At 40.7% G+C, this 22,873-nt stretch overlaps 2 protein-coding genes and 2 non-coding genes across 7 annotated transcripts; 1 reads left to right on the top strand and 3 right to left on the bottom strand.

Moving 5' to 3' along the window:
• Window positions 1-275: 275 nt before the first annotated feature.
• On the bottom strand, window positions 276-4,124 carry EEF1B2 (eukaryotic translation elongation factor 1 beta 2). 2 transcript variants are annotated; one of them, XM_065637151.1, is made up of 6 exons: window positions 4,104-4,124; window positions 3,586-3,708; window positions 2,121-2,244; window positions 1,675-1,741; window positions 865-990; window positions 276-466 (listed from the first exon to the last, which is right to left on the bottom strand). In XM_065637151.1, coding segments are annotated over exons 1-6 (597 nt in total). In that variant the 5' UTR covers window positions 4,106-4,124; the 3' UTR covers window positions 276-311. The 2 variants fall into 2 exon arrangements, with proteins under 2 accessions (XP_065493223.1, XP_065493221.1); XM_065637149.1 differs by lacking the exon at window positions 4,104-4,124 and adding an exon at window positions 3,908-4,050.
• On the bottom strand, window positions 1,233-1,366 carry LOC135990578 (small nucleolar RNA SNORA41). The gene has a single exon (XR_010606439.1). It is a non-coding gene; the product is annotated as a small nucleolar RNA SNORA41 (small nucleolar RNA).
• On the bottom strand, window positions 1,817-1,893 carry LOC135990575 (small nucleolar RNA SNORD51). Its single transcript, XR_010606436.1, has one exon. It is a non-coding gene; the product is annotated as a small nucleolar RNA SNORD51 (small nucleolar RNA).
• An 83-nt stretch (window positions 4,125-4,207) lies between the features above and the next one.
• Window positions 4,208-18,563, top strand: NDUFS1 (NADH:ubiquinone oxidoreductase core subunit S1). Of its 3 annotated transcripts, none has more exons than XM_065637148.1 (19): window positions 4,208-4,635; window positions 6,190-6,299; window positions 6,535-6,626; window positions 7,638-7,745; window positions 8,912-8,988; window positions 9,083-9,164; window positions 9,275-9,405; window positions 9,911-10,096; window positions 10,562-10,696; window positions 10,963-11,077; window positions 12,061-12,206; window positions 12,833-12,961; window positions 14,170-14,299; window positions 14,779-14,939; window positions 15,270-15,424; window positions 15,970-16,145; window positions 16,737-16,871; window positions 17,075-17,147; window positions 17,466-18,563. In XM_065637148.1, the coding sequence occupies exons 2-19, from the start codon at window positions 6,236-6,238 to the stop codon at window positions 17,555-17,557; spliced, it is 2,187 nt and encodes a 728-aa protein (XP_065493220.1). In that variant the 5' UTR covers window positions 4,208-4,635; window positions 6,190-6,235; the 3' UTR covers window positions 17,558-18,563. The 3 variants fall into 3 exon arrangements, with proteins under 3 accessions (XP_065493220.1, XP_065493218.1, XP_065493219.1); XM_065637146.1 differs by having other exon boundaries at window positions 4,210-4,635; window positions 6,232-6,299; XM_065637147.1 differs by lacking the exon at window positions 4,208-4,635 and adding an exon at window positions 4,717-4,749 and having other exon boundaries at window positions 6,232-6,299.
• The last annotated feature ends 4,310 nt before the right edge of the window (window positions 18,564-22,873 follow it).

Genomic DNA, 22,873 nt, shown 5'->3' with positions numbered 1-22,873 from the left:
TCTGTACTTTTCCCTTAAAGCCATCCCTTCTTCCAGAGGAATTAACAGCAATTTCCAAAGATGCAACTTCCCCCCAAATGGAGTAGAGCATTTCAGATTTTTAAAGCCAGGTAAATGTTAAATTTGGATTGACAGTAAATTTCCTCTGCTCAAGCTCTTGGGTGCTACAGTGGGGTGTTGGAGCAATCCTGAAATTCAGTTTTAGCTTCTACCTTACCCAGATTTTGAATTAACCACAGACCCCAGATTTTGAATTAACCACAGACACAGCCCAATTTTTGCAATTACATTTATTCTAGATATATCAAGACTTAAATCTTATTGAAAGCAGCTACATCCATTGATTGTACATAATCTTCAAAAGCTGTTATCCTCTCTTCCAGCATATCTGTTCCAACTTTATCATCTTCGACAACACACTGGATCTGAAGCTTTTTGATACCATAGCCAACTGGTACTAGCTTGGCTGCAAAAGAAGAAAAAAAAAGGCATTTAGTACTCCTTAACTGGTAGAATATAAGATTGAACTGACCTAAGCAGTCTGCAGGAATACATAAAAGCCGTAATTTGTTCCGTATTATAGACTGCCCAATCAACAACACAGCATTCACTACAAGGTGGTCAGAAAGGGTTTGTTTTTGTGGTCCCCCTCAGTGATGGGGGTGCACGCCAAAGTTTCAAAGCTCTTAAAATCTGTATTTGAATCTTAACCTGGCCACTGCACCAATACACCTCTTTGACTATTTCAAGATACTGAAGTACTGTATTTTTTAATACCCACATTTTCAGATCAGCAGTGACCACAGGTCTTATTCATGCATTAAGAGACCGCACTATCTCCCCTCTGCCTGCTTTTCTACTTACAGGATCCCCAGACCAAGCCATCTGCTTGAATGCTGCGAACACACTCCTCTAGCTTGGCCATATCCGTCTCATCATCCCAAGGTTTCACATCAAGCAAGAGTGATGATTTTGCAACAACAGCTGGTTCTGGGGGAAGAAAATCACCATTAAAAGCTGGGAAATTTTCAAAACCTCATTAATATACTTGCAAACTCGCTTTACAAAAACTTTTCCAATTTTATCAAGAACCTCCTCACATAGCTGTGACAGGCCTCTTGTAGCACCATACATTTCTAAAGTATTTAAGCTATATATATCCTAATGTTCAAGATGCAGATACGTATGTTCTTGAGAAACAGCCTCGAAGAAAACACAGCTAAAGAAGCTAAGATTGTTTGTTACATAGGAAGTCCTGCTCAGAGGATCTGAGAAGGAGCTTAATGCTGTGTAACAGTTTCTTTTCCACAGAGGGAATACTGCAACTGCTACAGTTCTCAACAGTTCCAGACCAGTAGCTGTGGAGGGACTTGCATATTGCAGCCTCTTCTCTAAATGCTGGAGAAAACGCCAGGACTTTCTTCGATTTATACACAAAGCTCAGCCTCTGGGTAAGTCAAACAAGAGTGTATTAAGCAGGACAAAAACTACGTTAAGGTTCCCATTCACTATGGGAAAGGCCAAGCTCACAGATAATTCAAGTGAAGCTCATTACTCTGGTCTCATTCCAGTCAAGTTTATCTACTACAGTTCATTAGTGTTTCGAGCCATCTTGTTCAAATACATGAAAATTAACGTAAGCATAAAAGATTTAAGAGTTCTTGGTAGACATACTTTTGGACTTCTTTGATTCATACTGGGCCAGACGTTCTTCCCTCAGTTTCTTTGCTTCTTCACTTTCCTGAAAGAGAAATCCAAAGTCACAGAAAAGCACCAAAAGCCCCCATCTTTAAACAGTTACCAAAGTGACTGGCATCTGCTCAGGCAAAAACAAATCATCACAACTGTCAGCCGAAAGATGGTGATTTTTTGTTTTACTCATCATGTAACCAGTCAAAGTTGAAGTAGACAGTTCAGCCCACTGCAACATATTCCTTTCTAACCCTGAGTTTTGACCTTCTAAGCTTTTCTGTTCTCTAAAACCAGCTGAATTTGAGAATTCCAAGTAGGATTTGGTTTTAAGGTCACAAATTTAAGTAGCTTAAATTAGTTAAGGCAAAAATATTCATACCTGGGTATTTCTAAAGACCACAAAAATAATACGAAGCAGTCACAAGTACCTCCTCATCATCAGATCCAAAAAGATCAATGTCATCATCATCTTTGCTATCTGTGGCTGCACCTGTTGTGTCCTCAACATCAGCAGGGCCATATTTCCCCAAAGCCTTCTTTACTCCTGGCAAGCTGAAAGGAAACAGCAGATATAAGGAACCTACCCAAATGCCAATTTGTCAATCAACCTATAAGCACATTCATGGTAACAATGCTGTGTTAAAAAAAAAAAAAAATCACAAATTCTGGTACTTGAAAACAAAACCTCCCCAAATAAAATCTTCAGTGCTCCTGACAATATGCTAGTTGAGATTACAGCAAATCCCCTATTCAAAGACTGCTCCTCGAAGCTGACATGATCCTGCCCAACACGGCTGCTCCACATAAGTATATGGTTAGAAAAAGCTTTCTTACTGGAAGAATTTATCTGCATTATATTCTGTGTAGGAAGAGTTATCAACTTCTTGATCATGCTTCCCTAAAAAAGTTTTCATTTGTTTAAAAACTGACACTGACAGAAAACATGTTGTTGCAAGGTAACTCTTTGGAAGTGTCAGTAAATGTTTCTCTCAGCTCGCAACAGCACGGGAAGGACCAGAACCCCCAGAATTAATCTTCTCATATAGTTCTGTGGTTTTAGAATTAACTCACTGTTCTGTTTTTCCTGTGAACTGCTGTTAGAAGAGTCGTAAATCAACTTTCGTTTTCAGGAACTAAAAGCAGTTTTCACTGAGTGCACTTGGTGAAGCAAATTTAAGATCTCAGTCCCTTTTAGTATTATAAGAGCTTCGTAAACGGACTGGTGACTGAGCCACCCAACTTTCCAAGAGCTCCCTCCAAACAGGACTGAGGCACGCAGAGGAGGCAGTGTAGCAATACTGACACTACCTATGCTGTACCTTTTTAGAGAGGCCTGCAGTCTCCATGGATGTCAATACAGCACCTTTCATGAACACTAAAATCACTAAAAAAGAAAAAAGATAACATTTGCTTTCACATTTCCTCTTCTTTATATGTTTCTGCATTGCAACTAATTGTTTAATTTTCCAGGACTAAAAACCTGAACAAACTATTCTCCTTATTTATCATCTATATACTGTACAATTATCTTAAAAGACTCCTATGGTACTTTCTAAATCATTTTGGTGTTGCTTTTATGGGGTTTACTGGCAAGTAACTTCCAGCTTTCACCATACACTGTATAAATGGTAGCAACAAAACTCAAGCCCTTCTTATGAGCTTTAGCAGAAATGTCAGCAACTGAACAGGGACAGAATCTCGTTGCCTGAATTCTAAATGAGAAGTGTAATGTGCCAACAGAAGTCTGCTCTGCTTCTAGAGCGGCTCCTGTTCCAATAGCGACACAAAATGCCACGTGGTGCCATTGAAAAACACTCTTGTTCAAACTCAAAAAAACAAAAGCGACACTTTGTAGTCGGCACATTTATTCCAAATTTGCAGTTTCAACCATACCTTGCCTTTTGCTTTTCGTACGACTTAATATGATTGTACCACCGAAGAGCATGACACAAGTCTGCAGGAGGTGGGGTGGCGATCGCTTCGAAGACTGCGATATCAGCCTGAGAAGGGACGTACCTGCGGAGAACAACCCGAAGTTAACCCGAATTCCTCAGGGCACACAGGAAGAGGTGAAGCAGCGGCTGCCGGGGAGCGGAACACCCCCCTGCGAAGGGACCCCCGCCCCACCGTGGGTCCCGTCAGGCCCGCGGGCCTCACCGCGGCCGGGCCGGGCGCGCCTCCCCCAAGGCCCAGCACTCCCCCAGCCGCCTCTCACCCCTCGATATAGCTCCTGTCAGCCAGGAAATCATTGAGGACCCGGAGGCCAGCGGCGGACTTAAGGTCCCCGAAGCCCATAGCGGCAGCGGCGCAGGAAACACCCGCACACGAAGAACCGCCGCCGCGCAAAGAGGCCCAGCAGCTTCTGCGCCGCCTTTATATAGCACTGAATCCCTCCGCGGTTGCGCACGCACATTTATCCCTCCGCAAGAATGAGCCGTGAAGTAGTTCCAAACGGGTTGGTTGCTCTGCCATAGGGTGTGCAGCGGACAGGACGTCAGAGGTGCCGGGAAGGATCGGAGCACTAAACGTGAAGTTGGCGATAAAGCCCAGGGAGCTTGTCAGTGTTACAAGGGTATGGGAACATTCCCCGTACTGTCCCCCACGCCCTGCAGGCACTAGCGGAAGTCGTCGGAATTGGGCGAAGAAAGAGGCGGAATAAGACGGAAATTGCCGATTGTGGCGTGTGTGACGGTGGCCGAGAGGGCGCTGGGAGAACGGCGGAAATTGCCGAGTTCCATCGTTCGCCGATAACCTGACGGAAATCCCCGAAGCGGATAGTCCCGAAGATTGCCGAACGCGCACGTCAGAAAGCGACGCACGTCGCTGCGGCTGCCCTTCCGGAGATTGCCGAAGGAGGCTCCGTGCAGCGGCGGAAAGCGCCGAGGCCGCCGCCACAGAGGCCGAGGCGGAGCGCAGCCCGTACGGCGGCGGGGAAGGCCCGAGGTAAGGCGCCAGGTAACGGCGGGGGCGGATCCGCAGCGCTGGGCCCTGCCGGTGCCCTTGACGGGCTGGGCGGCGGGCCGGGGGCTGCTCGGCGGGCGGCGGGGAAGGCCCGAGGTAAGGCGCCAGGTAACGGCGGGGGCGGATCCGCAGCGCTGGGCCCTCCCGGTGCCCTTGACGGGCTGGGCGGCGGGCCGGGGGCTGCTCGGCGGGCGGCGGCGCCTCCAAGGTGACCCCCCCGGCGGCCGTGCCCTCGGCCCCGGTGCCTCCGCGGGCGCTGGTGAACGCGGCCCGGTTGTGGTGGGTGAGTGGGTTGTGCTGGGCTGAGCTGTTTGTCACCGTAACCTTCGCCGTGTTGCCTGTGAGGTGACGTGTGTGTGTATCAAATGTAGGTACTTATAAAAAGAGAACCGTACCTTGTAGTTTAATAAAGTGACTTCTCATTTCTCCGCGCTTACAGGTGCACGCGTGCCTTTTTGCAACTGGTATTGAAGAGAAGCTGCAAAATTCATGTATACTGTGATTAACTTATAAAAAATGAACCCATCTTTAGCCAGTTGACATGATAAATGCAAAACAAGGGGATATTTTTCAAGTTTTAGCTCCTTCTGCATGACAAGAGGGAGGCAGATTTAAGTAATACATTGTTTAGAGGCAGAGTGCTTAGTTTGTATTTAACTAATAATTAATAGATGTATTGTAAGTAATAAACTAAACAATTATGACTGATGTCATCAATTATTTCTTAGTGTAGATGTATGTCAAAATTTTCAAGGGCTGGAGAATTCTAGAATGCTGGCTTTTGCAGATAAACCTTGCCGACAAGCCTGACTTGTAGCAATGGGTTTTGTTAGCTTGCCTTTGAGCTCACTAACAAAAAAGTATTCTACCTGCAGCAGGTCTGTTCAGTTCATCTAAAGAATTGTAATGCAGTAAAATGACGGGACAGGTATAAGAGAGCTGCAACGAGCCAGCAAAAATTCTCTCAGGAAAGAACAGCCATGGGCTGATACAGGGCTTTTTGCTCCTGTCTCCAGGCCCTCAACCTCTTGAAGAGAAGCTGCCCAATTAATGTCTGCTGTGATTAAGTTACAAAAGACGTACCCATCATTAACCAACTGACACGAGATAAATGCTTTCTGACCACCTGCAAAACGAGGGGATGTTTTTCAAGTTTTAGATCCTTCTGCATGACTAGAGGGAGGCAGAAGATTTAAGTAACGCATTGTTTAGAAGCAGAGTGCTTAGTTTATATTTAACTAATAATTAATAGACGTAAGTAAGAAACGGAACAATTATAACTAACATCTTCAATTATTTCTTAGTATAGATGTATGTCAAAATTTTCAAAAATTGTAATGCATAAGTAATAATTATGTGAACATAAGCAACACAAGAGCATCCAGTCATTGGAGCACTTATGGAGGATGATCCTCAGTGTTCCCCAGCACTGATAAAATAAAGTATGCCGCTTAGTAGTGTAATTGTCTCTGCTGTTAAGTTTATTTCTTCGTTTCAGTATAGAGTTTTTTATTCTGCCTATTTAAAACCTGTCAGCAAACTGATAACACCTCGGTGCTGTTTCCTCTCCCACCAAAGCACGATGCTGCGACTGCCCGCTGTCCGCAGGGCCGTAGCTGGGGTCACCCAGGCCTCCAGAGTCTGTGGTGAGTGTCTCTGTTTTATACTTGTTTATATGATGATAAAATCCATGTATGTGTAATTGACTTACTGAAGGGCATGTATGAGTGCTTTGTTTGCAGCCCTGGAATTGTATATTGCCCTGTTTATGGAACTGGAATTGTATCGGTGCTGTATAACTGTACAGTAAGGAGCGTGGGTTCTGATGGTTTGTGTCTGGCATAACTGAAAGTTTTTGTGTTCTTTTTCCATGTCTCTCAGGACGTACAACTGCAACAGCAGCCAGCAACCAAATAGAGGTGTTTGTGGATGGTCATCCTGTGCTGGTGGACCCAGGAACCACAGTACTTCAGGTGTGGGGAGTAGCATACGGAATTTTTCTTGCACTCTCCATCTCGCTGCTTGGCAGCATGTTCTGTTCTACATAGAAAAAAACCCCAAACCTTTGCATTGTTCCTTGCAGTTCTTTAGGGGTGTTTTCACTGACTGTGACGCAGTTTCACGTGGCAGAAATCCTTTGGGGAGTTCAGTGTTTGAAAAAGAAGCATCTGCCACGATTGCCTGAAAGAAGACACACGTGGCATGAATCCCAACAGCAAAGAATTATATAATGCAATAACAGACTTTGATAAATTCTGGTTGAAATTCTAGCTCTGAACTCGATGTGACCTGTTAGTCTTTCAGAACCTGTTAATTTTGTCTCTTATTAAAGTGGTGTCTCAGCTAAATGAGAGATTGTGTCCGTGGTTATTAGTTTTTATGATTCAGAATGTGGATCCTTTGCTGCTTTTGTTCTTCTTGATGTGGGAAGAAATGGAAGCTGGATCTCCCAGCCCATATTCAGCATTGTTGCTTTTCAGGCCAAAATTTCAAGTAGATTTTATTCCAGTCTTCTTTTTAAGAATCCATTAAATGGGGACATGGTATAGTGAGTTAGAACAGTAAAGTACATATTGTTTACTTCAAAATATATCCCTCATTCTTTGGATACAAGTTTTCAAATCTTCCTTTTATGCACTTCAAAGAGTGCATGCATTCTTTAAAAAGCTATTTGTATTGTTAGTGTCCTAACTAGTAGAGAGAATTTTTATATTCTTGGAGGAAAGAATGAAAGAGAGGTCAGTTCTTGTCTCTTCAATCAGTTACAAATTTTGGAAAAAATATTTTTGTAATTGATAACCTGGCATGTTTCTGCTGGAGCACAGTTTTTTTATTTATGGTCACTTCTTAAGAAGAAAGGTTGAATGCGCTATATTCCTGAGCACTAACGCTGTGGTTCTTTGAAAAGCTGAATAATGTTTTATGAGGTGGAACTGAAAGGTCTAACTAAAATTGAATTTTCCTTTGTTTCTGATTCTTCACAGGCTTGTGAAAAGGCTGGAGTTCAGATACCTCGTTTTTGTTACCATGATCGTCTCTCCGTTGCTGGAAACTGTAGGATGTGTCTTGTGGAAATAGAGAAAGCTCCTAAGGTATTGTATGTGTTTCATAGGAATTGCAGTTTTCCACTGTGCTTAGGGCCTAGTTTAAATCTTGTAATTAATTGTTTGTGCTATCATTAGCACACAAAGTGGTGTCATTCAGCTGCTCAAAGTCTTTTTTTCCCTTCTCCCCACTGCACCACAGTGATTGCTTATGGATCAAAGTCACTTCTCAGGTTCTTATGGATTATCTTGCTCCGGGACGGAGCATTTGATAGCTTTGCTTTTTCAGTCAGTTATATTTGCATGTTCTGTAGTTCAGGCTTCAATCACACGTTTTCAGCTGATATTACACAAATAGTAAACTTCAGATAATGTATGAATTCAGCTGTACGATTTGTGTCTGCAGGTTTGCTCTAGCTAAGAGAGATTGTTGTTATTTCTTAGTTTATGCTTTAATGCATTATGTACCATTGATGTCTGTTGTAAAATAGTAGTTGGCTCCAGGACTGAACACTGTCTTCAGCAGTATTAAGAAATCTGTGCAGTTAGTTGAGACATTCATTTGGAGCTCAGTCTCAGATTTCACCTTTAGATTCACATGTAAAACTCTCTAGCTCACCTCAACTCGAATTCCATAGTTTGAGCTTTGCCTCTCTGGAAACGTTGGGTGGAAGTCATGATCATCTATCTGATGATGTGATTGAAAATAGAAGGGATTCATTTTCTGAGCAGGAGTTTTTGTTAATTTTGCAGTAATCTTGTGAATAATTTTATTCCAAGACTCTTTGTATAGGCATCGACCAAATAAATGTCTCATAAATGACGCATACTCTGAACTTCAGTTCTAGGGGTTTTGCAGATCTCTGCTGAATCTGTTTGATTTGCCTTTCTACCTGTTACAATTGACTTTCTTCTTGCTATAAATACTTGAACTGGAACACAAAAGTGTAAAATTTTCAACTTTAAAAATAAATAAATCATAACTAATGTAACCTTTTTATATAGCAGGTATTAAGAAACATGATCTCTAGTGACTTTATTGGCTAGATTTTCTTCTATTTTCTTTTTCCTTGCAGATAGCTTTTTATTTCTACAATATGTTAAATTAATAACAGATGCCTATGTAAGAATTTGGGGGGAGGGAGATGTTGGGGTTTGTGCCCATGTTGAAAACAATTTGTTGTGTTCATGCTTGCTTTTTCTGATTAATGCAGCCAGTTGCTGCTTGTGCCATGCCGGTTATGAAGGGCTGGAACATACTGACAAACTCGGAGAAGTCCAGGAAAGCAAGGTACCTTTTTCTTTGAGGCCCCCATAGCTGATTAGTTGCACTGTCTTCTAGATGATGTGCAGTTAATATTAACTTTATTTTGTAAACACAACAGAGAGGGTGTGATGGAGTTCCTGCTGGCAAATCACCCGTTGGACTGTCCTATCTGCGATCAGGGTGGAGAATGTGATCTACAGGTACCAACATCCAATTAAATCATGTAGACTTACGTGTTAATACTCTCGTCTTAGGTGAAATTGTGCTTTCCAGCAGACTGGGAATGTCTGTTTTCTGTTATCTGTTCTAGGATCAATCGATGATGTTTGGCAGTGATAGGAGTAGATTTAGAGAGGGAAAACGTGCTGTGGAGGACAAGAACATTGGCCCATTAGTCAAAACAATCATGACACGGTGTATACAGTGCACGCGATGTATCAGGTAATGTTCTTTGTTTTTCACTGGAGAGAGTACTGAGCCTATGGTCCCATGGTGTTAGTGCCAGAATGGATTTTAAAACGCTAAGTGATTTTCTCAGCCACTGCTGCCAGATTTGTTTATTCTTGACAGTGTCTGGTAGCTGTATTTATGCTGTTCTGTCGTGCTGAGATTCCATACCAGCTAATTCGAGCCAGATGGCAAAGAATACAATGTACTCGCCTGGCTCTAGAAAGAACTTGTTAGTTAGGAGTAAGCTTGGACTTGGACTGTGAAATTCAGTGAGCACTGAATGGCTGGTTTTTGTTTTAAATCTACCTAGTTTTTGTAGCCACATCTGAATGGAACCCTGCAGACGTCCTGACTAATATATTGAAACAACTGTTTCCTTCTTTCAGGTGTATAAACTAATGTTTTATCCTAAGAAAATGAGATAAGGGTTGAAAAACGTGCTGTGTTGCTGTTGTACATCCCAGATTGGTTTTTTCATTCTTCTTGCATCTACCAGGTTTGCTAGCGAGGTTGCAGGGGTAGATGACTTGGGAACAACAGGAAGAGGAAATGACATGCAAGTTGGTACTTATGTTGAAAAAATGTTCATGTCTGAGTTATCAGGAAATATTATTGACATCTGCCCAGTTGGTGCTCTTACCTCCAAGCCATATGCCTTTACTGCACGCCCATGGGAGACAAGGTATGTGTTTTAACTCATACTGAAGATGCAACTTTCTCTGCTTCTGCCATATGCTTTATCTTAGAATATGTTCATCTATGATACCATGGGTTTTGTCTGATTTTTATTCTCTGCATTTTTGTTGCAGACTTCCTAGAAGCTGTATCTAAACCAAATTCTGTTATTGACTCACAGCTCATTCAAGAAAAGGAAGAATGTTATTGTTTGTAGGCTATTCTTCCTTTATTTTTACTCTGAAATGTTTTTGACTTGTAGGTTGTACTGATTGCTCAGTAGAAGATTCAGATTTATTAACTCAGTAATTGTTGGGGATATTATTTAAAATACCTTGTGAAACTAAGCTCTCATATGTGTATATATAAAGCTAAACCTATAGCCCTTTGTTGTTATTGTTGTTTTGTTTGTTATGTAGTCTGCTGCTCGTATAATGAAAACTGCAAATGGTTTGTTTGTTGTACTGAACAGGAAGGTAGAGTCAATTGATGTTCTTGATGCAGTTGGAAGCAACATTGTAGTGAGCACGAGGACTGGAGAAGTGATGAGAATTTTGCCAAGGCTGCATGAAGATATCAATGAGGAATGGATATCTGACAAAACAAGGTGTGTGGGAGGCGTTTGTACCCACTTCTGCCTTTAGACACACATTAAATGCAGACTTTGCTGAACCAGAAATGTGGAAATGCGGACAAGAGCACAGTCTTCTGGTTTCCACTGTTACTATTGTAAAGCTATAGTGAAGAAAAATCAGTAAAACATGTTTTTAATACTATAACTTAAGTAATTGTAAGCTGTTAGAAAACTCAGTCCTAGAAAACAGTACACACAATTATCTTTGCTCATTAGTAATATTAGTAATGTTCACTCAGGTTTGCTTATGATGGTCTGAAGCGTCAGAGACTTACTCAGCCAATGATCAAAAATGAGAAAGGACTATTTGTTTATGCCTCATGGGAGGATGTCTTAACTCGTGTTGCTGGTGTGGTAAGAACAATTTTCAATATATGCAGCGTAAAATTAATTTCTAAAGCTGACATACTAAAATGATTAATATGAAAACAGTCATATAGAAAAGGGCTTTTTTCTTTAAGGTCAGAGGGGAGCATTTGACTTTTAATCCATTGTATTTCCACTTAAATGTATTCTTTTGAATATTATTACCTGTTTTGTGGATTAGACCATTTGAGGAATTTTATCATTATTTCATTTGGGGCATTGGGAGAGAAATTACTTTTATTTAAATAGGAAACTAAACTGTTCTTTCAGAAATCTAGGAGAAGGCAACTTTCCTGAATTAGTCTGATCTATCTGAACACTTCTTTAAATTTATTTAAACTGGGCTACCACCACTTTTGCCATCAAAGCCATTAATTCTGTATTACTTATATCTGAGTTGTGCTTGCCTCAGAGCTTTCTCTGTGTGGCGATTGATTCTGCTGCTCAAATGAAATGCTGCGTGACTGCTCTGTATTTTGATTAAAAATTTGATGTGGGACAAAGTAGAATTGAATCACTGTAATTGAACTTTCCTCAAGGATGTTTTTGCCCATGGTACAGCAGCAAGGTTTGTTATGAAAGCTATTGCTTCTCAGAGAATACCTGTGAGCTGAGTTTACTCCCTGAGCTTGTGTTAAGGCAGTTTGTATTCCATCTGCGCTGTAGCTTCATTAAAATAAAAGCATTTACCGATCTTCCTCTCCACACCAAATGAGAATTGGCCACATCTGAGCAATAACTCAAGTGGGAGAGACCTGCAGAGAATACAGAGAACTGTTCTTTGCTTATTACGAGTTCTGGAGGAGCTGGAGTTGCTGCCCTGCAGGAGTCAGACACCGCTGAGCAGTTTGTGCTACTCCAGGTTGCTCTGCTGGCTTTGGCACATCCTTGTATAACAAACATTCACCTGGGCCAAATGGGAATTTATTTCAGTGGTTTCTTTTGCTGATGTTTATGCTTTCTTTCTCCAGCTACAGGCTGTCAAAGGTAAGGAAGTAGCAGCAATTGTAGGAGGACTGGTGGATGCAGAAGCGCTAGTAGCTCTGAAAGACTTGCTGAATAGAGTAGATTGCGATACGCTCTGCACTGAAGAGGTCTTCCCTACTGCTGGAGCTGGGTAAGAGTTCAGGCAAAGTTTGGCTGTAATAGTATGTTACTAAACTTTCCAGTCTACAAGTCATCTCATGGTAATATTCTGAAATGACCAAGGAGAGCGATTGCTGATGCATTAGCAGGTTTTGTTTGAATTTGATGTTAATTTCTAGAGAGTATTTATGGATTGTGAGTGGATACACAGTCTCTACTACAGCAAGGGTTGCACACTTTACTGTGTGTTGAGGCTACTGCAGTTTAACAGGAGGCTACTGAAAACCAGTTACACTCTGTTGTAAGCCGGATAATTTAGTCTATTTGTGTTGTGAAAACTGTAGTACAGTTATGACCTTGTAGACTGTGTAATAGCAGACAATGCTTATGAAGGCTGAAGATAAATAAATGTAGGAAATATTGTAATTCCTTTAATGGAACACGTTGTAATTCCTTTAATGTTTTGCTGTCTCTGATAATCACGAAAGAGCAAAGCTCTTTTTATTGGGTTAGTAATTTGGATTGAGAAATCTCTTATTTCCCTTCCTCTTCCCAAGATGAAAGAGTATTTTGAGCATCTAGAATCTGTACTGCATCTCCATTCCTTCTCTTCACTGAATTCTCATCATCTTCCTTTCTCAAATCTTTTTGTTACAGCACAGATCTACGTTCTAACTACCTGCTTAATACCAAGATTGCTGGAGTGGAAGAAGCAGATGTCCTGCTTCTGGTTGGCACCAATCCGCGCTTTGAGGCCCCGCTTTTTAATGCCAGAATTCGGAAGAGGTTTGTATTTCTTGGTGGTGAATAAGCACACAAATCCATCTGGATTTGATCCAGCGCTCAGGTGGAGCCGCAGGCAGTTGGTTGAGAGCGTTCAGCCAGACGGACGCGCTGGATTTAGTTCACCTTTTAGTAAAGGGGATGGTGTTACATGTGTAGAAAGGTGTCTCTTCTCCCTGTAGTGTATAGTTGTGTTTTGTTCATTCTCGCTCTGACATTTTGTATAAGTTCATATACACAGACATTTGTTCATTTGTTACATTACACAGACACCTCCAATTTTCTCTCTTGTAGAAGTTCTTAAAGCATATTCCTTAAACAATTATTTTCAGCATCCGTTTGCTGCTTTTTGTATTGTTGCTGGAACAAGTCAGACTTGCTGATTTTAGAAGCAGCCAGTCAACTTTAACATTTTCTTTGGCAAGTAATGCGTCTTTCTGAAACTTTGAACGTAGCTAATTCAACTTTAACAAGATGTGACAACTGAGGTTTATAACAGCCTTGTCCTTCCTCATGCTGGGATCTTCCAAAAGGCATCAGTCAAACAGCAGTGGTCTTAACTTCTTGAGAGGAAAAAATGCAGTGAAATTTTTGAACGATTTATGCATTTTTATAAGTATGTGGTATGAGAAGCTGCAAAAGTGGAAAACTTCTAACCAGCTATATTTTTCTCTGTTTATCTAAGAAATAAGTAGATATCTAAAACCGTGAGCACTTGTCAAATTCAGAATTATTTTCTCCTACAAATGGGTTTTAACTTAAATTCTGAAGTAACTAAGAGTTAAGTCAAGCTAAATAAACCTAAAAGTAGCTGTAGGTGAGGGGTTTTTTGTTGTGTTTGGTTTTGCCTACCACTTGAAAAGATAGTTTAAAGTTGTAGCATCTCATTTTGTGCAAACTTTTTATCCACTGAACTTGAAAAAGTTTGAGGGGAGAGGGGAGTTGATATGAACTTCTCATCATGTAAAGTATGTTGCTGTGCTGGTCCCAGAATGTATGTAGAGAAAATGTCCTTCTAAAAAAAACTTAAGCTTGCTTAACAAGCAGAATAATGCTAAATTGCATGTTACCAAAGCAATGAATGCCATTTAAATTCCTTTGAAAGAATTTGCATCCTATTTCAAGTGATTGCTAAATTTATAATTAGTGGCTTTGGTTTAGTAAAGCTCTGTATTTCTTTGATTTTTCTAAAACATTTGCTGTCTTTTCAGCTGGCTTCACAATGACTTGCGAGTGGCCCTCGTTGGCTCTCCTGTGAATCTGACGTACACATATGATCATCTGGGAGAGTCCGCACAGATACTCGAGGACATTGCTTCTGGAAGACACGCGTTCTGCAGGGTACAGACGACTTAAGAGCGTGACTGTTAAATATCAGATGTATTGAATAAGAATCCGAATGCCTCACAGAGATAGATTTGAAGTACCGTGTTGTATATGGGGTTATTTGCTTTTAATCAAATGCAGAGATGAGGTAATGATTAGTGTGCACCTGTGTGAACTGTTAAATATATTCGGGTGTGTAAAACCCTGAAGTGCAGGAAACTCCTGATGTATTTCTTCATATAAAACAGGTTGTTTCAGGCCCTGCTGTTTCCATGTAAATGTCTGGTTATCAAGAATATAGTTCTGTATTGACAGCATAGCATATAATTACAGCAGTTTCTCTTTGCTTTATCTCTAAATGAAGCAATTACAGTTTCAAAACTGGAGCTTTGCATGGAAGGCTTATGTAGAAATTACAGGATTTGTTACATTATCTGCACCAAGAATTGTCTTCAGAGCCTTGGAGTGGATTTCTTGATTCTCTACTTGCACAGGTCCTCAACCAGGCCAAAAAGCCCATGGTGGTGGTGGGCAGTGCGGCTCTCCAGCGCGGTGATGGAGCCGCCATCCACGCTGCGGTTTCCACCATTGCACTAAATGCCAGGACTAAGAGCGGTGTTGGTTCTGATTGGAAAGTCCTGAACATCCTCCACAGGTTTGCTTTAAAGCTTTTTTGGGAGCCGCTTTCGTTCAGGCTGGGCCTACACAAGTTACGCAAAACGTGTACAGATTTCATGTACACGCAAGCAGCTTATCAGGTTAGAACCTGTAGGGAATATAAAAAATAGAAGTACAAACTAGGAGAAACTTTCTAATAAAAATGAGTTCCTTGACCTGGCAAACTTTTCAGGCTCTCTATGAGATTTTATTAAACTGTTATATTTAAATGCAGAATTCAAAGTTTAAATTTAGAGGTACAGAATATGAGAGAGACATGGGAGAGGGAAAATTCTGAAATAAAGTCGTGATATGTTTGTTCCTACAGGGTTGCAAGCCAGGTCGCTGCTTTGGATTTGGGTTTCAAGCCAGGAGTGGAGGCAATTAGGAAAAATCCTCCCAAAGTATTGTATCTCTTGGGAGCAGACTCGGGTTGTATAACACGTCGGGATTTGCCAAAGGATTGTTTTGTCATCTATCAAGGTAATTACTAGATGTAAATTAAGAAATGTTGCTAACTAATACCTGGAGAGAAAGCCTAAACAGTGGCCTATCGTTACAAATGTATCTTATTCTTTGATAAATTCTAGCGTTTATTTGCTGCCAAGAAATAGAATTTCCAACACATAACTGAGGTACTGGTTACCTATTTCTTAGGTAAAAATGCGAAACTGTTGATGAGTAATAAGGGAACATAAAGCAGTGTGGTCTTCTGGAGCGTAGCTTCAAACCTGGCAGACAAAACGGTGTCGGTTCCCAGCTGTTCTATCATACGAAAACATGGTTTTATTTTAATTCACTAAGCATCCTGGTTCCAGGAGCACCCCAAAGCTGAGTGACTATAGAGACTGAATTAGCATTTAGTACTGCTTGTAGTCTGTTCATTCTCTCCAAAGTATTAGAAAAGTAGCTTAGAAACTCCGGTTTTCTGGCAACACAGGGATTCTGTAATGCGTTAGTAAAGCATTTATTTGGACTGACTTGTGTCTTATGCGGTTGTGTTCTGTTTCTTCTTTCCATGTATTTAGGACATCACGGGGATGTGGGAGCTCCCATGGCTGACATTATTCTCCCTGGAGCAGCATATACAGAGAAGGCGGCCACGTATGTGAACACTGAGGGTCGGGCCCAGCAGACGAGAGTAGCAGTAACGCCACCTGGGATGGCAAGGGAAGACTGGAAAATTATTAGAGCTGTCTCTGAGGTACTGTTGCTGTTATAAATTGCTTCTAATAAAAATATACTGAGAGGTTAAGTTCCTCATACATGGAAAACTGTTGGAATGCATAATGGGTGAAGTCTTGTCTGCAAATTCTGCTGGTCTTCGTGAAGTGCTTTAGAGGAAAAGGGTCAGAGGATGCAGTTTTTTGCTTTTTAGAAAGAAAACAACATGAACTCTGAGGACAGGATCTGGTATCATTAGATAAGGTCAAATACATGCTTACTAGTCACTGGGAAAAACACGCATTGATAATTGTGTCAACTCTTATCTCATTTAGTGGTAAACTAGGGAAAGTACAAGGGACGTCTGTGTGGAAGGAGAAGAGTACTTCTTGTCTTTTTTCCTTTGTATAGCAAACAGGATAGCCTTGGTTTTTAACACGGGGAAGTCTTAACTGTAGGCATCAGAAGTCCAGCAGCATACTGTGGCTTTGTGTCAATTACAGCTGCCTGTGTTTTCAGGAGTGTAGGTTTCTCCTGATTTTTACTTTAGGTATGTTAATGGATTGGTAATCTAAACCACTATGTATTAAATCCCTAGACTTGATGGCATTTCTTTCTGTGAATCTCTTAGTTGGCTGGTATGACCTTGCCTTACGAGAACCTTGATCAAATACGGAAACGTTTAGAAGAAGTATCTCCTAATCTGGTCCGGTATGATGATGTGGAAGAGGCTAACTACTTCAGCCAGGCAAATGAATTGTCAAAGGTAACCAAACCCAGAGTATCTGGGCATGATTTAGTGCTGGTATATAGCTTGATGCTTTTTAAAGAAATGGGCCTTCTTTATATGTAGTACTACAAATATACTTGGACCTGCACTGAATGCAGAATTGACTAAACAGATGCTTTGGTAACAAGTTCCTGTCATAAAGTTGACCTTTTTTTTTTTTTTTCCCTTTCCTGTCACAGTTAGTGAAGCAACAGCTTCTTGCTGATCCTCTTGTTCCACCTCAGCTCACAATAAAAGACTTTTATATGACAGGTATGTGTAGTATGGCCTCTCCGTTCTGACATCAGCAACATTTTACTTGGCTTTACAGTAAGATTCTTACCAGGCATTTAAAGCTTTCCACTAAGATATGTAAGATTTGGGTCTTGAAGAAACAAAATTTTCCAGTAAAATGCCTTGGAATTTGCATAAAGCAGAGACTATTGAACTATATCTTCAACTAAGCATTTTTCTTTATCTTGTTTATATGCAGTCCTGTGCTAAATCTGTGTCTGTGTATAATTTTGAAAATGAACAGTTAACTGACTGACAAGTGTTTATTTGTGTTGTTTGGTTTGGTTTTTTTTCCAGATTCAATCAGTAGAGCATCCCAGACAATGGCCAAGTGTGTAAAAGCTGTTGTGGAAGGTGCTCACGCAGTAGAAGAGCCAGCCAGCTGCTAGAGCCTAATCAGACTGCGGCCACCTCCATCCAAGTATTTGTTGCAGTTAACCGCTGAGACTGATCTTTTTTTTTTTTCCAAAACCTATTTGCTAGGCTGTTGTATTTTTCTTCATTCACATTTTCATCTGTTGAAATAGTCCTGTAATATTATAGGACTGTTGTGTCTGAGAGAACATGCAGCACTCAACGTTCTGTACCCAGAGGCAGAGTACATAATGATTGTACACAAATAAATTATAATACTAACCAACCACTACCTATGTAATTCATACAGCTCACATTTCTTGCATGGAAAGAACTCGGTAAGCGACTCAGACTCACTAAGTCTTGATTTGCTAGGAACAAGTCTACATGGCAAAAATACTAGATTGTAACCTTCAGCATATCCAGGTATCTGAATTTTAAGCACTGGCAAGAGTGTGAACATGTTACTTATAATGCACTTTTGGAGCAACTTATCCCTCTTTTGAGTCAAACCACCTGGTTTATGTCAGCGTTCAGACCCACCATTGCTGTAGATCTTGGTGTGTTTCTCCATTTCGTTTCAGTTGAGAAACTACTCACAGAGGAAATAATTTTTGTCGTGAAAAAGAAAAGCAGTTTTCACACAGCTTCTTCATGTTGAACTGCTTAAAAAATCTAGCAGAAACATAAAGATCTAAGAATAGTTTCTCTGTGCATTGATCTTTTTATAGCAAAGTGGGGGAAGGGCTTGTGTGTGGGTTTTGTTGGGGTTTTTTTTTAAAGCTTTAGTATTACTTCAGAACAGTGACTCTCTATTATGTTGGTTAATGTAAGTTTGTATATAATGTAGTTTTAGATTAATCCTTCCAGAAATCACACAAATGGGAACAGTATCATAAAGCCATCACTTTCTTTAAAAAAAAATTAATTTTGCATGAGGAAAAGGTACATTTTCCGGTGTAGAATAATACTGAGTTGCATGAGAATGCTGCTCTTCTGGTGGTACAAAATAAAGACAACTATTCGCTTTCTTCAAACATACTATACTATGCGTGTTAAGGAGACATCTGGAAATACTGCAGTTTATTTTTAACGTGACAGTTCAGTTCACAGGATTTCATAGTGTGTATGTCCGCGTGTGACCAAGTACAGTATAAAAGCTTCCTGTTGTCCTTGTGGAATGTTGGGAGGATGAGGGATTTATGGCAGGGATGTAGCAAAAGAAGTATGTGTGAGAACATATGCAAAAGCAAGGCAGTTGGCTCTTCTCACAGATGGTAGGTTTAAGAGGAAAGGGTGTAGCTGAATCCTATATTCACTAAAACATTTGCTTCTCAGGTTCCTAGGATGAAAACATTTTTTTTTTCCCTGAAAATCCATGTTGTACAAACACAGAGGAATAATTTCAGCTGTGCAACAAGTCAGTTATCACTTCTTTGAAATTTATAAAGGTTCAGAAGCTTTAACAAAGGGGACTTTTTGCCTTAAGTGTTACAGTATTATTTAACTCTGGGAGCTCTGGCACACATGACTTTTTATTTTTCTGAAAGCTCTGCATCCTTCAGTTAGCATATATAGAAGATCCTTATTTCCATTCAAAAAGTGTCCAGTCCTTATCTTGAAAGACAAAAAGATAAGAAGTCTATGTGCTGTCTGTCCTGCTTTTACCCTCTTCCCCACCTAACTAGAACTTTTCAGCCAAACTTGGTAATAGCAACAAAGCTCTCTACGAATGTGACTGTTGGAAACCAGACGGTAAAGAGCAATCTACATTAGCATTCTTACCAACTGGGTTTATGGTGTAGCCCTTCCCTTATCTCTTCTGTTTGTTCTGGTGGCTGGACAGTCAGTGCTCAAGTGCACTTTTGCCCAGGTAGCGATAAAAGGGGAGTCGTGGTCTGCAAAAGAAAGGAGGTGATGTAGCCTGGGCAAAGCACTGGAACAGAAATCTACAGAAACAGGACTATTCATGTGATTTATTTCTGTTTATTTTTTAAAAAAAGTTAACAATTAGTGCTGCTGCTTGCTGGTTCTGAAGCTGCGACCTCAGATTAAAGCAGAACATTATGAGAAGAAAGCAGTGAAGAGCTGGGATGATGGGAGATGGACGTGCTGCAAGTATTGTTCTTGACTGTGAAGTCCAGGCGTATAGGGTAGGTGATACATGGCCTGAGCAGTCAGTTCTGCTGCTGCAGGAACCTCCAAATGCAATGTTGGTGGCTGCAGGGAGCTGGGCAGGGGTTTATTTTACTTCACTTTAAAGCAGCAAAGACCAGAGCAGAGGGAGATTTAATTCCCCAAATGCAGCCCTAGTACCACCTGGTGGCCAACTGGCAGAATTTCTCACTGGTTGCATCACCAGTTATGGTCCAGTGACCTTCATCTCATTTCTTATTTACACTGCTGCCTGCACAAACAGCATAAGAAAGACCAGGTATATGTCTGGGAGAGAGATGGGTTTAGTTATTACGTATCCTCACAACACTGTGAGAACATAACTCACATGCAAGCATTTAGCCCCAACCTAGCTTAGATCAAACCTTGCCTTCATGTAGTCTTGTCTTTAGCAGAAGGCTGTGGGGAGTGGAGAAGGAAAGGGGTGAGTTAATTCAAGGTAAAACCCTACTAAGCACTTACATTTTCAAGCCAGGTTAACACCAGCAGTCAGAATAAAGAGAAGTAAACTTCATCAAAATACCGCAGGCAGATTTAAGCATCTAAGTGTAAAGCCGTGATTTTAAAACAAGAAAAAACCCATTTTTTTAAAAAAAGCTTGTTCAACAGCCACCTTTCTGGAAGCACCAGCATCCCACGGGTACATCCCTGCTGTTCCAGGGGAGACTGCTTTAAACCCTGGGCAAGTCGGAGAGCTGCTTCAGTAAAAAGAAACCAGACAGCGTGGTCCCAACTGGAAGTCAAGTCAAACTGAGGTATGTTCTCAGCAAGATTCTGAAACAGCCACCAGAACTAGGGCATTCCTAAAAATAGCTGTAACTGTCTTTTTTAAAGGTATTTCAAAACATGACTCAAGGCAGAAAAGGAAGTGGCTGTAGCATTTCTGCAGGAAGTAAAATATTTGGGATGGATGCCTTCTCTGAGGCTGACATTCTTGCAAGACAGTGGCTACTATCTGCTTGGGGATGTGCTGTATATTACTGTTGAAGCTGACAGAAAAGCAGCTCAGATTCACAGAGCCAAAGAAAAAGCAGAGCAGCAGCCTGGTATCAGCGTAATTCCAAGCAGAAAAGGGAATAAAACCTCATCTCCATCCCTGTCCTCACACGCCTGTTCCTCAAAAAATACTCTAAGCCAAAACATCCTTTCCCCAAACAAGAGAGTCTCTTAATAATGATTTTTTGTGTTGTCCTGCGAATACACAATTAGTTGAAATAACCTTCAGTGATGATGACTTGATTGTCACTACCATCATGGGGAAAAAAGTAGCAATAACTCAGCAGGGAATGGTGGAAAGCACCTAGAAATTAAGGACCACACCGACAAGTGAAGTAAGCTTTTTATCATGTTTTATGGGATAAGTTCTCCCAGAGTTAACTGAGAAGTTGCCTTGCTCAAGAAGCAGTTTTTAAATTCCTATTTTAAAAAATTAAATAACCTATTATTCATCTATTAATAGATATTAACAGATAATTATTATTACTCATAAAATGTCAAATGGGCACAGGTACCTGTGGGAGTGAAACACTGAAGTTTGCAGAGAATCACAAGGAGAACTTTGTTCAGAAACAAACACTGAATCCTTTGCTGTGTGTAGGGGCTTATACACGTCGTGGTCTTCTCCGTCATGTAAGGTTTTACCCAAAAGACATTTTACAGTAATAAATATTGGCTGAATATGATGTCAGCAACGTGTCCCAAAGTACCTGAGTATCCCCTATTGAGATTGAGAAGCCTCTTTGCGTAGTAAGACTTAACAGCTGGTAGAGATATCTCTTCACTCTGATGCCAATATTGAATTTTGAATATACTTAAATAATATTTCCAATCAATAATTTTATTTCTTGTCACCTTCTGGACACCCCTGCCTATGTTTGCAATGGATCAGAGATTAGAACCATGCACCCAAAGGAAACATACTAAGAGCAAAAAGCTTCATGTATAACAAATAACTTTCAAAATCTGCAGGAATCTCGTGACCCTGGGCACTAATTAAGGCTTGTGCTTTGGTGTTAGCTCTACTCCAACTATTTTTGAAAAATCCTGTCCTGCATGCTTTTCATTTCTGAATTATCCATTGCAGGATACTCCACACCTTAAGCATCTTACACTGGCTGCTCGCAGAAGACTGAGCTCACTGATTTGGTCTGGAGTGGGAATTCTCATCTTTCCAATTTGCAGTGATGACCAAAACCCACTCAAACCTGAATGTAAACGAATAACTGGACCAAGAGCAGAAAGGAGACTGGTGCGAAAGCGTGTAGCTTCTGAACCACTATAATTACAGTTAATGAAATATCAATAGGCAGAGGCAGATCGTAAAAATACAATAGTATACTTAGAACTAACAGTGGGCTTCCCAGTAAAATGGGAAGCTAAATAGCTAAAGAAGTCTCCACGGATGCCCGTCATGTACGCTGGACAACCTTCCCACAATTAATAGTCTTACTATTTTGTCTTTGCTGAGCTTTAGGAAGACAATACCATTTATTTAAAGCAGATTAAAATACACATTGATAATGAAGAACAGATTAGTTAAGTCTTAGTTAATTACTATTTTCAGTACAGTTCACTATCAATTAATTATATTATCATGCAATAGTGAGCATACATCTGCTCCCAATTGGTTAAATATTTCTGCAACTATACTACTAAAATCCACAGCAAAATTCCTGTTGCTCCAAGAAGCTTTAATGAAGCCCCTAACGCTCAGGAAAACAAGGCCGATCATCTCTACTTTGTATTGCTCTGCTCGCATTGATGACTTCAAATGAAGTAAAACAAAATTACTCTGTTCTACATATGCTTTGTCCTATACTTCTAGCTGTGCGCACTAAAACATGGATTTGATGGAGTTTAGCAGCTGAATTTATGCCATAACTCGGGTGTATTTAATAGGGAAAAGTCCCCAGACGGTAGACAATGTTTTTAGTATTGGGACTCTTTGATGTTTGGAAAAGTGGCAAAAAGCACGCTAGTCATCAAATACATACTACTGCAGCAGACAGGGGAGGTGAAGTTCAGACATGCTAGAGACAACCACTGCAATAAAATTTCTGTGTTAAAGAATTGTTGAAAAGTAAAAAGCATTTTTCAATAATACCGTTACGCTGGGCTTTAATGGTTAGCTTGACCCCAGAACTTACCACAATTAAATGAACCAATACCACGTAAAG

The sequence above is a fragment of the Caloenas nicobarica genome, chromosome 6 (assembly GCF_036013445.1).
Source record: "Caloenas nicobarica isolate bCalNic1 chromosome 6, bCalNic1.hap1, whole genome shotgun sequence".
Classification (NCBI taxonomy): Eukaryota; Metazoa; Chordata; class Aves; order Columbiformes; family Columbidae; genus Caloenas; species Caloenas nicobarica.
The sequence above is the reverse complement of the archived record's forward strand: the minus strand, read 5'-3'. Positions and strand labels throughout refer to the sequence as shown.

Coding starts and splice junctions, on each gene's coding strand:
- NDUFS1 (XM_065637148.1), top strand. CDS start 6,236: ATGCTGCGACTGCCCGCTGTCCGCAGGGCCGTAGCTGGGGTCACCCAG. Junction 7,746..8,911: donor AAATAGAGAAAGCTCCTAAG/GTATTGTATGTG, acceptor TGATTAATGCAG/CCAGTTGCTGCTTGTGCCAT. Junction 17,148..17,465: donor AAAAGACTTTTATATGACAG/GTATGTGTAGTA, acceptor TTTTTTTTCCAG/ATTCAATCAGTAGAGCATCC.
- EEF1B2 (XM_065637149.1), bottom strand. CDS start 3,987: ATGGGCTTCGGGGACCTTAAGTCCGCCGCTGGCCTCCGGGTCCTCAAT. Junction 3,709..3,907: donor GACAGGAGCTATATCGAGGG/GTGAGAGGCGGC, acceptor TGTTCTCCGCAG/GTACGTCCCTTCTCAGGCTG. Junction 1,742..2,120: donor TTGGATCTGATGATGAGGAG/GTACTTGTGACT, acceptor TTTCTCTTTCAG/GAAAGTGAAGAAGCAAAGAA.